Below are 16,325 nucleotides of genomic sequence, written 5' to 3' on the forward strand. Positions count from 1 at the left end.
CAGTGGAACTGAGCCACTGCAACTAATCGAAAGATTCTCACGATTAGTTAGCTAAACGAATATGTGTTGAGCGCCTGCTGCATACCAGGCGCAGCAGCTCCCTCGGGGGCGGAGAAACGCGCGGTCTCCGCCCTCCCGGGACTTTCCGTCTGGCACCCCTCGGCGCCTGCATTCCCGGTTCCCTCCCACCTGAACGCTCCCCTGCGCCACAGGTCGCCCAGGCTCCGCCCCCGGAGGTACACCGCCCATCGAGCGCCCAGCCCGCACGCCGCGGCCTCCCTCACCCGCGGGCCCCGCAGACGCCGCAGCAGCGCGTCCTCGTCGTCCTCGACGTCGCCGAAGATCAGCTCCTCCAGGCACCGCTCCACGGCCGGCTTGTCCTCCTCCAACGTCTGGCGGTTCCGCTGCCGGAGCCGTCTCTCCTCCTCCGCCGCGACTACGGCGGCCGCCGCGCGCGGCCGGGCCGGCGATTTCCGCTGAGATGAAGGAGCAGCCTTTCGGAACGGCCCGCCCGGCCCCGCTCCGGCTCTATCGTCCGGCCTCATTCGGGTTTTCCGGTCTGGTCTCGCTCCGGCTCTCCGGTCCGGTCTCGCTCGGCTCCTCCGTTCCGGCGGCATCGCTCGTTTTGAGAAGGAACGCAGGCGCTCACGTGGATTCTCACTGCGCGTGCGCCGAGGCCCCTCGCTTTCCGCAGTGGCTGAGGCCGCAGGGGGCCGGAAGGAGGCTGCACCGCCCTGTGAGCACGTGACCAGCACTGTTTTCTCTCCCCCCCCCCCCCCGTGTAACGCCCATCCCCTCACGAGCCCCTCCCCGTGTGGGAGTTCCTCCGAGAGAACCAATCTTCCGGGTGGAGGGGGAAGCGGCGTGACTGGAGTGGAAATTTTTTTCCAACACAACTTCGCAGCTGCAATTGATTGAAAGGAGCGCAAGAAAGCCAGGGTATAAACTGAGATGACAGGCTAAAACTGCTACTCTTCTTCCTAACTTTTTAACCACTCGACTTACACGAGCCCAATCGCCTTTTCCACCCCTTCGTCTTGGTACGGCCCTTGGAGTACGGAGCCTGCAGAGGGTCCCACGCTGGAAGACAGAGCGGAGGGTATGTAGGGAAGTGGGCCAATCGGGGCGCGGGTCACGGCGCAGGCGCGCTGGGGAGGGAGGGCTATGCTAATGTTGTTGATATCCTGGGGCCACCCGAGTTAAAGGGGGGAAATCCGGGGGCTACCGCCGCCGCCACCGGTCTGGGCCCAGTCGGGGCCCCCCCTGTAGTCGCCGTAGTCCCGGGGAGAGGCGCCTGCCCCCAGCTCGGGAGGGGGCGCCGCGGGCCCGGGGAGCACGGACAACCCCTACCCATGAGGCCCTGATGGAAAACACAAAGGATCTGGTGAGAGCCGAGCGCGGCAGCTGCTTTGTGTGCCAGGTGGGGGGGACGCCGGCAGCCCCCCGACCCCAGGAACCCCTGCAGCCCCCTGACCCCGCTCCCAGGCCTGCTTCTCCATCCCACGCCCCCTCCACCTCCGGAGCCCCCCTCCCCCTACCGGCCGTTAAACGATGCGGGGATTCCCCTCCCCCCACCCCCGGACTCATCAGGGTTCTCTCTGTTCTCTTTACTTTTTGGAAGAAAAATTTTAGAAGAAAGTTCTCTTCGTTCCGGCCCCCCGTCCCCCTTCAGCTCTGGCTGGGGGAGAGAGAAAGGCTGGATTTGAGACTTCCTTTTTTCACCGCCCAAGAATCGGGGAGTGGAGTCCTCACTTCTCCCAAGGGGGCAGAGTTTTGGTGCTTTGCAGGGGAAGGCGCCTCTCCGCTGTGGGGCAGGTGCCACGAGGCGTTTCGCACGTGGAGGTGGAAAAATTGAAAGGGGGCGGGGTGGGCACGTGTGGGATGGGAGAGGTGGGAGTGGTGTTTGGGAAGCAGCCGCCTAGGCCGCCTGTTTAAAAGGGTTCTAAGTCGGTGGGCTTTTATGACCGTTGCGTTCTCTTTTGTGAAATAAGAATCCTAACATTTCAGAGTCGGAAGAGACATTAGAGGTCACCCAAAGCAGCCGTCCCCTGTGCAGCCTCTCTGACAAGTGGTAGGTAGCCTGGCCTCTGCCTAAACCCCTGCAAACACTGAGTGCTCGCTGCTGCCGTGGAAAGCCCTCGCCGTTCAGTTCTGTTTGTTGTTTGCCTACCCTTATTAGACTCTTTAGACTCATTCATGTTCTTATTAAGTGGATTCCCTTTTTACTTCTCAAATTTTCTCTCACATTCTCCTCACCCACCCACTGCTCATTGGCCTATATTTTGTGTGCCAGGAAAGAACAGCAGGGAAGTGGGGGAAGGAGGGCTTGAGAGATAGTGAGGGCCGGCTGAAAACTTTGCTGGGTCAGTTCAAATGTGCTGGCTTCTGTGTCTGAGAATGGTTGATATTTTTCTACAGGAAGTTTGGGAAATGGGATCTGGGGATTTCATGGCTGTTTTCTCTCACTAGTGAATCTTTTTAAAGTTAGAAATTTCAGCATCCTATCTCAAAGCACATTTCTTGTTGCCTAAATCACTTTCCCTAAGGGATGCCTAAATTGCCTCTTGGACATAGTACCAAAGCTGTTAGAAGCATCTCCTGGTAGAGGGATGATCAGAAGAACTGCACTCCCCACCACCTCCTCCTTTTGACCTATGTTTTTCTTTCAAGCTGGGCTTCCTGCTTGGGGCCCCTCCTTCACAATACTTTCTCTTTTTCTTTTCCAATTTTTAATGAGATATGAAATTTTTGCAACACTTTAATATTTGCCTAGAGTTTGCAGTATTTTTCATGCTTCTTATATTAGTATGCATCAGTAGTTATCACTTGGTGGTTTAGATAATTCAGTTCTACTATTGTCACTTAGCATTTTTCTAATATTCTCCTTCATTTGGTGAGCTATGGTGCTTCCAAGAGAAGTTTTATTGGCATAGGAATCTTGGGGGCACATGTTTTCCTCTTCCTAATATGGTGAAGTGGGAGTCAAGACATAACAGATAAAATGTAGCGAAGTAACGAATCTGGTATAAAAGCCAGAGAGTAAACTTTACTTTAAACTCCCAGTCGCCTGTTTAAAATGTTAGAGCACAGAAATTGTTTTCTCTCCCCCTTTTGTGACTTGGAGACTGTTGCTCTGCTCTAATGTGCTTACACTGTATTTTTTTTCATTTCTTTACCTCTACACCGATGAGTGTTTAGAAGGAAAATAGCTGTCTTTTTTTGCACCACCTCCTTCTCTGAATAACAAGTAGCTTCTACTTATGTAGAACCCCATACTCCACGCTTCTGGCTGCCTTGCAAATTATGGCAAAAACTGTCTTGAATAAGTATCTGTTGATAAGTATCTTATGTTGAACCATGTTTTTTAACTGTCCAACTTTTAATTTTGTACACACTTTGACATATGATATTTTCTCTAAATCTAGTCACTGAAAGTTAACATGGGAATGAATACTAGATAACTGATAAAAGTTAATGGAGCTGCATAATTCTGTCTTGAAAGTTTTTATTAACGTGAAATTCCCAAGTTCCTGTTCACTTTAAACATGAACTGTCATGACTTAAGCTGACTAACTTTGGAGACGTTTGCATTCTAAACATACTAGACAGGAATGACTGGTTTTATTTTTAAAGAAGACACTACTGTATATTTTTATGGCTGGTTATATGTTGATTTAATTAGTGTCTAAACCTTTTCTTAGATGTTCAGAGGCTTCAAACCCTCAGTTTCATCAGAAATTAAAACTATTTAAATTGTTTTTAACATAGTAGTCAAAGGAAGGTTAAACTATAGCTTAGAAGTGAAAACAACCTATTAACGTTATAAATACTAAACCACTGGATTACTGAAAGCCATGAGTTCTCAGTGATTTGAGTGACCACATCCTAAAATTAGACAAGTCACTATTCTTTTGGTTGCTCCTTGTTTCTCAATTTTTCATCTTTAAAATGTTTGCTAAGTAAGATTTAACTTTTTCACATTTATAATGTTAAGGTAAGCCAATTATCATTAGTTTCAGAGTTTCAGATCCAAAAGAAAGATAAAAACATCAGGATGGTAAAAGAGGAAGGAGTTAACAATAGTTAAACTAAGATATGCCTCCTAATACTAGTATTCTTAACTGTCCAGGGCTACTTTTAATTTTGTACAAAAATTGCAGGTTGTTTGATTTAGTCATTTATTTTAAATAAACCTTTGTTTTTTTAGGATTTTTTTCCCACAAATTTAAAATTTCTCTTCTTACTTTACTGCAACCCACAAGGAAGGGTGGAAAGAAAATAATTCCCACTTGAATAAACCCTAAATTTATGGGGATGAAGTGATACAGTATGAGGGACACTGGCAGATTAGGTTAGCATTTCAATTCTGCCACTGAGTAACTTCATATGCCCTGTTGGACAAGATTCTGTGCCTCAGTTTTCTCATCCTTAGAGTGGAAAGGTTGGTCTAGAATTAACATTATCCAATAGAACTTTCTGCAGTGATGGAACTGTCCTATATCTGTGCCATCTGTATGGTGGCCACTAGCCACATGTGGCTGTTGAGCACTTAAAAGGTAACTAGTGTGGCCGAGGAACCCAATTTTCAATCTGATCTAATCAGGTGTAAATATAAATAGCCACATGTCTGCCACACTGGACATACAGATAGTAGAACAGTGTTTTCCAAGCTTAGCTGATCACCACAATCACCTCTTGGGGATCTTATAAAAATACAAAACCTCTCTCTTGTGGGTTATCATTCAGTAGGTCTGTGGTGGAGCCTTCTTCAGAAAGGGTTTTATCAGATTGGTTAGAGCAATACTGCATGAGAAGATTTCTGAGCTCCCTTCTAGTTCTCACTTTAGTATTGATAACTTAAAATGTAATGTAGTAGAAATGATCTACGGACAAAGTTGGCAAACTGGCCAGGCTCTGCCTCTGCCACCTCCTGACCTGTGATCTTAACGCAAGTTGCCTAATCTCTTCAGGCTTCATTTTCCTCATTTCAAATAAGGGCCAGGGATCAGCCGTGCCTTACTCCCAAGGTTTCCGTAAACCTCCAGTCAGACGTGATGACCACTGTATAAGAAAATGTGAGCTGCTATAAATGATAAAATGTTAAGATATCTATCCAGAATCCCTTTTTCTTATTTCCCTTTTCACTGTATTATCTAATTCCTACTTATATTGTAGAACTAGTTGTATACAATACGCATTAATTAATTTAGTAATTTCTTCATCCTTATTTTTTTTGGTACCTGCTGTTTTTTAATTTTATTTATTTATTTATTTATTTATTTATTTATTTATTTATGGCTGTGTTGGGTCTTCGTTTCTGTGCGAGGGCTTTCTCTAGTGCGGCAAGTGGGGACCACTTCTCATCGCGGTGCGCGGGCCTCTCACTATCGCGGCCGCTCTTGTTGCGGAGCACAGGCTCCAGACGCGCAGGCTCAGTAATTGTGGCTCACGGGCCCAGCTGCTCCGCGGCACGTGGGCTCTTCCCAGACCAGGGCTCGAACCCGTGTCCCCTGCACTGGCAGGCAGATTCTCAACCACTGCGCCACCAGAGAAGCCCCCAATTTTGTAATTTCTTGTTGTCTCAACTATTTGGCCGTAGTTTATAGTCTAGTTTTAGGACATGCATATTAAGTTTAACACTTTTTTGTATTTCTGGTGCTTAGCATAATGATTTGTATATATTGCTCAGTAGATGTTGGATAATACCATCTATTACTTTACTATTAGACTTCAAAACTTTAATTAGCTAGTTTCAGATTATTTTATACACCAGAGAAATAACCCCCTTGTGTGCACGTGTGTTTAACTCTATTTCAATTGTTCCATTATTAATACCCTATAGTGTTTATTGTTACTGATTGTGTATCTTTTGAGCAGCCAGCTCCAAATATATTTTTAAAAGATAAACACCAAGAGAATGTCATCATTTTACATCAGTATTTTTAGGTATATCAAATCAAGATGATGCTGAATAACCTATTTAACTTATTTTTGCTACATTAACATTATAAATGCTCTTGTTTGATTACTTAAATTACATTTACACTTCAGCCCAGCCTTAGTATGAATTCAGTTATTTGGAGTAGAATTGATAGCTGATAATGAACGATCTTAAAGACCCTCTAGGTTACTGCATTTCAGACTTAATTTTGACAAGGTCATCTTATTTTTAATTAGCTTTTCAGATTCATACTTAAGGATTCATAACTTTCTTCTGAAGAACTGAAAGCGCATTCATGTGAATTATTTTATTTTTCAAACATCCTTCCTGTGTGGTAAGTGGTGTTTTCCTTATTTAGAAGAAAGGGAAACTGAGACCCAAATAATTGTTACATCCAAAGTCCTAAGTAATAGAACCAGAACTTGAACCCAAAGAGATAGAAATTTGTATTTTTTATATATCAAAGATAGCTTCCCTTTGCTCACTGTTGCTTTAAATCTTAGAGTATTGTTATGTAGAACATTGTCCTCTCCTGTCCTTCTCTGGGTACTTTTCACTTTCTCCAGGTGGGATACTCAGGGTATTATTGCTTTCAGTTTAGATGACTGTATCATTGACATGGACTTACTCTTTCACGTTGAACTTGTGGGAAACAAAAATCCAACAATCCCAAATCCTTACCATTTATTTTTCTCCTAATAGTAAGCTTAGAAAGCACAAAGGCCCTTCTGTTTAGCCCAGTGAATTGTATCTTGATAGTGATATGAGGAAGAAACCAGCGAGAGCTAGGTAGCTCTTACTGAGTCCAGTCATCATAGAGTATCTGTTAATTCTTATTTTGAACTTTGTCAGTTCACACATACAACTTTCAAACTTAAGGTTCTAGAAAACTTACATTCCATGACTAAATATAAAACTTTGATAATTATATGGGTCACTGTACCCTGTTAGTGCGGATAATGGAGAATTGGTTAACTTTTGATTAGTTTATTCATGTTGAAATTATGCTATTAGTACTTGGTTGCATATTTATATGTGCTTGCATTTAGAATCTCAAATATTTTCTGTAAAATTTCTCCTGGAGAGGTTTACACTTTTATTGCAACCTGTGGGTGATTATACAAATAAGTTAATGGTTATACTTTTTAATTCCTTTGTAGATTTTATAAGGAGGAAGGTTCATCAGGGTTACAGTCACGGTAGGAAAATGAAGTTCTACTGCAATTTATGACTTCTTCCTACATTTTGTCACTCTAAAAACCTCTTTTTTGTTTTATTTTTCATTATAGAAGTGTTACATATTTGCTGTTTAAAGAAAAAGAAAATGAAAAATACAGAAAAGTTAAAATTATCCTCCCATCCCATTCTCACACTGTTAACAGTTTAGCTATTCCTTCCAGGATCTTTCTAAATGCATACATAAACAAACAGATATATCAATCTGTGCATATACCAGCATATGTTGTTTCTTTTAATAAAAAATGAGTCAAATTATTCGTATTTGGCAATTTACTTTTTTTCACTCAGTATTGTACCTGTAGTAAATCACCCCCTACTGATGGTTAGATTGCCTTCAGTTTTTCACTATTACATTATTGCTGCAAGAAATATCCTTCCACATGGATTCTTGTGTCCTATGAGTATTTCTGAAGGACAGATTCCTAAAAGTGGAATTCCCTGGTCAAAGGCATGCTCATTTTTTTTTAAGTTTTCATAAGTAATACAAATTGCCTTCCAAAAAGATGGCATACATTTGCCTTCCTACCAAGTGTATATGAGTGCTTTTTCTCCCATACATAAATTTGCCAATGCCAGATATCATCAGTCTCTCAATTTTTACCAATTATTGAATTTTTTAGAGGTAGTTTATACTTTATAAAAATTAACTTTTATTTTTATAAAACTAATGCATGCACTTGATAGTATCATGTAAACAATAATAAAAGTGTACCCCCAAAAAGGATCCCTTGCAGCTATCTTTTTTTTCTCTTCCCAGTTCAGCTTTCATGAGACAATCTTTTTTTTCTCTTCCCAGTTCAGCTTTTTTTTTTTTCTTTGGCCATGCCTCACGGCATGTGGGATCTTAGTTCCCCGACCAGGGATCAAATCCATGCCCCCTGCAGCGGAAGCATGGAGTCTTAACCACTGAACTGCTAGGGAAGTCCTAAGACAACTACTTTTAATTCTTTAATCTTTTTGATCTAATATCCATCTCCATAAATCTAAATATTAGACTTCCATTACCTGATGTATGAATTTTAGGTATTATATTTTGACTTCCTCTGTGCTAGTTGAGGAGTCACCATATATGCCCTAATATTAGGCAAGGTTTCACCACCTGCAGTCATCCCATCACCTTATATTCAAAGCCTTGAGTAGTCACCTAACATGATTTTTCAGTTTTATTTTAAAGAGCAGTGTATTCAGAATGGCACATTACCTGAAACAGTTTTATTTGATATTTGTTTTCTGTGCTTACAGAAGTTAGCTGATAGAACCATAATTAAGAAAGAAAGAGAAAGGAGGTTAAAATTGAACATAGATTTAAGATTATTCCCTTGATTCATATTGCTAGTGTTCATTTTAGCTGTATGACCTTGGGCAAATTACTTAATCCGTTTGAACCTCTACTTCCTCATCTGTAAAAAGGGAGTAATATTTGTAGGGATTCAATGCATTGCTACATATTAAGTGCTTAGAATGTCCCTAGCACATATTAAGCATCCTATAAGTTGTATGACTTATATTAGTTGTATTACTAATCTTAACAGGCTTTTTACAAATAAGTAGCAAAAGTATTTCATAAGATCACTGCGGAATTTACAAATAAACTCCTGTAGAGAAAATGTGTTTCTAAACTGAATTAGATGAAAATGAACAAGACTTACTCTGGAAAACTGTCAAGTGATACAAAAACTGAATCTAATGTGTGACAGGTGAAGTGTTTCAGAAAATGGCAAAAGCAGTATTTCTAAGATAATATATTCTAATATACTACTTAAACGTGTATGTATAGGCTTCTAAGTCTGGAGAACAGTGGCAGAAGCCTGATGCAATTTTCCCACCCACCTACCTATAAACCAATAAAAAAGCATGTATAAATCACACACCACCCCTGCCTTCAGCATTAAGAAACAGATTACCACAACCTTCAAATTACCTATAAGCAGAGAAATCAGATTCCAAGAGCTCCTCCTGCCCATGTGAAGAGTGGGAAAGGGAAGTCTTAACAGGTTTGTTGAAAGAGTTTAGGGACATGGAAGGCTTAGATGAAGCACAAAAATACCACTTCCAAAAGAGAGAAATTCATCACTTAAGTTCCAAAATACTGAACACAGGTTTGAAATCTGATAGTTCACAGTTCCAGCCACAGAGAAGAGCTTGAAAGCAAGCAATACCAGAATTGGTAAGCTGAAATTACCAGTGCTTCATAGGGAAGGAGTGAAGACATGGAGACTTGAAGTCATGGATAAAGAGAAAGAAGGAAGAGGAAAAAATAATCTTTCAGAAAAAGAAAGAGAATGTTCTTTAACTAGAAACTCTGACCATGAAATGAATAGAAATAGAAAAGAATGGGTCACATCCATACAGAACTTCTCTGAGAAGAAACAGTGTGAATCAAAGCATATCAGCTGATGAATATCTCTCCTTCTCCCCAAAAAAAGAAAAAAGTGAGGCAGAAGAAAATTGACACAATAATACTCAAAAGAAATAAAACATCTTCAAACCATATTTGGTGATAAGGGTAAAAACCTTCACTCAGAAATATAACACAGAACAGAAAGGGACAAAAAACAGGATGAAATAAAGTCAGATTAGATTAAACCGAGAAAGTAGAGGGAAAAAAATCATATCAGAAATGAAGACTAAGTTACAAGTTTCCCAACAAACAATAGAGTCAAATGCAAATGTGATAAAAGACAGAGAAGAATAACAAGAAAACCAAGAGAATGAAAATGACCGTTTTAGTGAAAGGTGGGTCCAAAAAGTCTCACATGTAATTGATGTCTCTCAAGAAGGCAGAGGAATAAAAGCATAACATTTATTTATTTATTTATTTATGGCTGCATTGGGTCTTCGTTTCTGTGCGAGGGCTTTCTCTTGTTGCGGCAAGTGGGGGCCACTCTTCATCGCGGTGCGCGGGCCTCTCACTATCGCGGCCTCTCTTGTTGTGGAGCACAGGCTCCAGATGCGCAGGCTCAGTAGTTGTGGCTCACGGGCCTAGTTGCTCCGCGGCATAAAAGCATAACATTTAAACGCATAATCAAGAAAACTTTCTGGAAATAAAAGATCTGAATCTTGAATTTTGAATATATGAAAAGTTCATACCAGAAGATAAACTCCAAGATATATTCCAGTAAAGCTATACAACTTTAAAGATTCAGAAAAATTCTCAGGGCCTCCAGGGTAAAAAGATGAAGTGACTTACAAGGGCCAGAGAATTAGAATGGTATTGGGTTTCTCAAAAGCAACATACACAGCAAGAAATAGTGGCGCATCGCCAATTAAAAATATTTTCAAATTGGCTTAGAAAAGCAAAACCCACTTTATAACGTACAAAAGGCCCTTAAAACAGTAATAGTAAAAGAATGAACAAAGATATACCTGGCAAACAAATAATAAGAAAACAGGATTGGCAATGCTGATAACAAAGTAGAAGTCAAACCAAAAAGCATTGAAAAAGACAAAAGAGGACAGTTCATAATGCTACAACCACAATTCACAACAAAGATACAATAGTTATATGTATGAACCAAATAACAGCAACCATCTGTGTAAATCAGAAGCTATAAAAAATGCAAGTAGTGAAAAGCACTAAAAATTGGAGACTTTAATACTCTTAGCACAAGATAGGTGTTGTAGACAAAAAATAAGGTTATAAAAGATCTAAACCACATAATAAGGCAGATCATCAGGTATATCCATTACTACATCCTAGTAGAGACTATATTTCAAACACAGAATATTCATTAAAAATTGTTGCTAAATTAGGAAAACATCAGTAGGTTCCATTCAAGAAAACAAAAGCAAAACCAAAAAGCAAAAGGGCACTTCCATCTTGAAATTTAGAAACCTTCTATTATTTGTTAGAAAGCCTTGTGCAAAAAAGTTCATAGCAGTTTTATTCATAGTACTCAAGTCTGGGTGGAGAATGGATAGACTAATATATTGATAAAGTTCAGTATCACTCAGCAGTAAGAAGCGTTGAACCATCATACATGCAATAACATGCATAAATCTCAAAATGTCCATATAGTTTTATTCCATTTATGTAAAATCTTAAATATATGCAAAATTAAGCAATTGTGCTAAAACTGGGAGGAGGAGAAGAACTGACTGTGAAAGGACATGAGGGAGCTTTGTAGAGTGATAGAAAAGTTCAGCATCTTGATTGAACTTGAAAAGTTTAGCATCTTTGATACGCATTCAAAATTATGCCTCAATTAAAAAAAATTAACTCGTGGATAGATGGGGAATGCAAACAAATTACAGAGTTTCTAAAAAGTAATAATAATGGGGCTTCCCTGGTGGCGCAGTGGTTAAGAATCCGCCTGTCAATGCAGGGGACATGGGTTTGAGCCCTACTCCAGGAAGATCCCACATGCCGCGGAGCAACTAAGCCCGTGCACCACAACTACTGAGCATGCGCTCTAGAGCCCGTGAGCCACAACTACTGAAGGCCACATGCCTAGAGCCCATGCTCCACAACAAGAGAAGCCACTGCAATGAAAAGCCCGCGCATTGCAACGAAGAGTAGCCCCTGCTCGCTGCAACTAGAGAAAGCCGCACACAGCAACAAAGAACCAAAGCAGCCAAAAGTAAATAAATAAATAAATTTATAAATAATAATAATGGAAATGCTACATACATACGAGAATCTGTGGAATACATTTAAAGCAGTGAGCAGAGGAAAATTCGTACTCTTAAATTATCAGCTGTTAAAGGAAAATTCAAAAGTAAATTCTAAAAGATTTTATTGGCTTTATCAGCAATTGATACATTGGGCAACATCCAGTCTAGCAGATAGAAAGGAACTCTGAAGAGCTGCAGAAGGCCAAGAGATTTTGATAGACCAAAGTGAGCAGGAGGAACAAAGAAGTTATACTGGGCATTTGCTGATTGGTTAAAATGGGGTTACTGGCCTTAATGGAGCAAAAGGAAATCTTGGAGCTGGGTCAAGTAACTTGTGCTGATAGGTTGACTTAGGCTTATCTTTTCTGGAAGAGCTGGGTGTAGAAACCTAACCACTAAATTTTGGCTTTCTGACTTGGGTCTTAGCGTGAGCAACTCCACCTTGGGCCTAATCTGCTTACTTTAGCATAGTAAAAATAGAAGACTGAAAATATATAATTCCCAACTCAGAAACAAAAAAGAGCAAAGCAAAACACACAAAAAAGGGAATAATAGATAAAAGTAAAAATTAATGAATTAAAGAACAGAAAAACTATACATAAAATTGATGAGTCAATCCTGGACCTTTGTGGGGAAATTCACAAAGTACGTAAACCACTAGCTAGTTTAATCAAGGGGGAAAGGAGAATGCACAAACATACAAAATAAGAAATAACAAGAAGGAAATAACTTGATACAGAAGAAATTGAGAAAATCGTACACAACTATTTTGCGCACACTATGCAAATAAATTTGTAAACCTAGATGAAATGGATTATTAGGAAAATACAGTTTGAGAAAATTGACCTCACTAGAGAGTTTCTTAAAAACTTAGATAAATTTCTCTATTTCTTTTATGGAAATTATCAAGGAGCTATCCTGCAAAACACCAGGCCTGAGTGATTTCACAAGGGAATCTGCAAAACCTTTAGATAGCATGTAATCCCAATGCTACACAAATCATTTCAGACCATAGAAAATGAAGGAAAACTTTCTAATTATTTTTATGAAGCAAGACTAATACCGATTTCTGAACCTGATAAAGATGGTGCAAAAAAATGAAAATTAGACATTTATGAATATCAGTGCAAAATCCTAAATATTGTGCAATCTCTTAACACTATATTCAAATACATTGTGATGAAGTGAGCTTTATAGTAGGAGTACAAGAATGATTCAGTATTTGGAACTCTGTTGATATAATTTACTATATTAATAGCTCTAAGGAGAACAGTCATATTCTCTTTTTAGATGTTGGGAAAGTGTGACAAATTCAACACCTATTCCTAATAAAAACTTTTAAGAAAACAGGAATGGATAGATCCTTCCTTAACATCATTTTCGTAAATACACATGCACACTCACATACATACATACATCAAAACATCTTAATCCTAAAACTAGCATCTTAATAGGGAAACACTGAGATCAGAAAGAAAGGGTGCCCATTGTCTCCACTATTTAACATTGTACTGGAAGTATGAACCAATACAGTTAGGAAAAAGAAAATTATAAGCTTAGTGGGAAAGAAAAGTTTCTTGGCAAGTGACATGATAGTGTATCTGGAAAGCCCTAGAAAATCAATGATAAAACTTTCAAAATAATTTAGCAAGATTGCAGGATATAAAATAATAAATCTTAGTTTACTCAGTCAATTCAACAATATAACAAAAGGGAAAATTGCATTTACATTAGCCACGAAAAATAAATAAAATACTTAAATTCATAAGGATTTCCTTTTAACAAGAATTGTTCAGAAGCCTATATGATGCAAACTATAAAACGTTTCTTGTTCTCAGTTAAGACATCTCAACATGATGAAGATTCCAAAGTTAGTAAATCTAATGAGACCTTAATAAAAATACCCAACAATTTTTTGGTATAGAGCTAAGCTAGTTAATACTGAAGTTCATTTGGAAAAATAAAATATGCAAGAATATCAAAACATTAAAGGGAAAATATTGGGGGAGGGTGTCTAGGCCTACCAGATTTCAAAATATACTAGGAAGGCTCTATAATTTAAAAAGGAAGCTATTGGCACATGAATAGACAGACCAATAAAATAGTGTAACGTTTAGATATGGACACAACTACATATGGAAATCTAAAACATAAAGTGGTATTTCAAAGCACTGTGACAAAAGGGACATTTTGGTAAAAAGCGTTGGTACAACTAGATAGTTGGGAAAATATAATATTAGGGCCATTGTTTATACCATACATAAGAATAAACTAAATGGATCAGAAATGTAAATATCAAAAAACTGTACAAATAACAAAATGTGGGTGAATTTTTCTATACCATGATATAAGGGAAATTTTTCTGTGACTCAAGGTACAATGAAAGAAAATACTGATAAATTTTACTACATTAAAAAATTTTTCTTTTATTGTATATCAAAAAACTCCATAAAATCAAAATTTGCCATATATAACAGAGGTAAATTTAGGGTAAATTCCTAAATACAAAGAGTTTTGAAAAAACATTTAAAAGATTAAAAACACTAAAGAGAAAAGGGCAAGAGATAAGAACAGACAAGTCCACACACATATACAGAAAGGTACAAAAATGGCTTAGTGTAGAACTATACTGGTTTTTAATACCAATCCCCACTAAAAAGGATGAGAGCTCCTTGGAGAAAAGGTTGATTTTGGAGCTGGAGCAGTGTAGGTTTAAAATGATCCTAGAATGTCTTGATATTCCAGAAAGTAAGGTATTGCTCAAAAATTGATGTGGGCAGGTCAAAATGACATGGGAATCAGTTCAAGGGGATCCTAGTAGCCAAATCTGGGATAATTTGAACCCCCAAATAATTAAAGACAGTAATGAATTATGAACTACGGGGGCGGGGCGGGGAAATAGGAATTAGTGAACTCATACCGATAATGAGTAGGTAGGTAGATATATAAAGGGGATGATGAGAGTTTCCTGCTGACTGGTAAGAGAGTAGTAGCACTAGAAAATCATTTTGCAGACATCATAATAATGTTTGGTTCTGCAGGAGTTATTGGATGCCTAATTTAGGGATGAGGGGGGTGGAATTTCAATGAGCAACTGTATTTGTTTGTTTTAAATGTGTCCCCAAGATTGCTTATTAGTTGCAAGGAGAAATATGGTAAGTATACTGGAAAAACTGGGCAACACCTTGGCAGGGTGATCAAAATGAACATCACCACTGAGGGGCAGATATGTATCTTGTGCCTCTGGATGTAATACTCTTGAGAAGGATATATCACTTACGTAGTATTATGGGGATATATAACCTGAAAATGAGGAAACTTCAGATGAACCCCAAATGAAAAGCATCCCATTAAAAAGAGGAGAGGAGGCCTACATTCTCCAAAAACAATCTTCTAGATTAAAGGAAACAAATACAACATGTGATGCTGGACTGGAGGGAAGAAATTCTATAAAGGACATTGGGTCCATTGAAATATGGATGGTAAATTAGGGCAAAGTATTAATGTTAAATTCCCTGAAACTAATAACTGTGCTATAGTGATGAGAGAATGTTTATATTCTCAGGAAATGCACACTGAAGTAGTTTGGAATAAAAAGACATGTATGGGACTTCCCTGGCGGTCCAGTGGTTAAGACTACACACTTCCACTGCAGGGGGCATGGGTTTGATCCCTGGTTAGGGAATTAGGATCCTGCATGCTGCTGCCAAAACAAACAAAAAAAATTGTATGCAACTCACTCTCAAATGGTTCAGAAAAACATCTATATATTTTGAGAGAAGAATAAAACAAATGGAGCAATTTTTTAGTAATTGGTGAATCTGAGTAGAATACACAGGATTTCTTTGTACTGTTTTTCCAACTTTTCTGTAAATTTGGAGTTATTTCCAAGTAAAAAGTTTTTTTTTTAAAAAAAGGGAAAAAAGACTACACTGACATACCGTTTTCATCCAGCATATTATATGGCAAAAAATAAAAAATAAAAACCTCCCAGTATTGCTGGAGCAAATACAAAATGGTAAAATTTCCGTGGAGGGGAATTTGGCAATATCTAACAAAATTACATATACATTCACCATTCTACCCAGCAGTCACACTTCTGAGAATATACCCTGAAGTTATACCTCAAGCAATTTATATACATGTATGTGTATATGTATATATACATGTATATATGTTCATTGCAGCAATATTTGTTATTGCAAAACATTGAAAACTATTGTGTCCAAATGAAATTGATTGAATAAACATGCGCACAGTGGAGAACTGTGCAGCTTAAAAAGGAATGAGGAAGATGTCTGTGCCCTGAAACGAAGTGTTTTCCAGGATGTATTTCTAAATTAAAGGACAGAGGAATTTCGTGTGTGGCCTTTTGTGTAAGAAAGAAGAGGAAATAAGGAAGCGTAAATATACCTGTTTACCTTTTTAAAACATACACACATAAGAAAGATGAACCAGAAAGCAATAAAGTTGGTTACCCACCTACAGGAGACAGTGGCGAGGTAAGGGAAGGAAATATTTCTCCAAGTTC

General features: G+C 39.0%; 2 protein-coding genes across 19 annotated transcripts in view; one reads left to right on the forward strand and one right to left on the reverse strand.

The window, feature by feature from the left end:
• UTP18 (UTP18 small subunit processome component) overlaps positions 1-757 on the reverse strand; it is a 38,399-nt gene extending 37,642 nt beyond the window's left edge. Inside the window, exon 1 of one of the 2 annotated variants that reach the window (XM_082372608.1) lies at positions 285-757. In XM_082372608.1, the coding sequence (XP_082228734.1) occupies positions 285-617 (333 nt within the window). In that variant the 5' untranslated portion in view covers positions 618-757. The remainder of the gene's footprint in view (positions 1-284) is intronic. The other variant, XM_082372607.1, reaches the window with a different exon arrangement.
• Positions 758-829: 72 nt separating this feature from the next.
• Positions 830-16,325, forward strand: part of MBTD1 (mbt domain containing 1) — a 70,302-nt gene continuing 54,806 nt past the window's right edge. For 3 of the 17 annotated variants that reach the window (XM_082372572.1, XM_082372588.1, XM_082372590.1), the window contains exons 1-2: positions 1,115-1,384; positions 2,008-2,071. Coding sequence is in view for 7 of the 17 variants with exons in the window: in XM_082372571.1 (XP_082228697.1) it covers positions 1,364-1,384 (21 nt within the window). In the remaining 10 variants the exon portion in view is untranslated. The other 14 variants (XM_082372589.1, XM_082372574.1, XM_082372581.1 and 11 more) reach the window with 8 other exon arrangements.

The sequence above is a fragment of the Balaenoptera borealis genome (assembly GCF_965194805.1).
Source record: "Balaenoptera borealis genome assembly, chromosome: 20".
Lineage (NCBI taxonomy): Eukaryota > Metazoa > Chordata > Mammalia > Artiodactyla > Balaenopteridae > Balaenoptera > Balaenoptera borealis.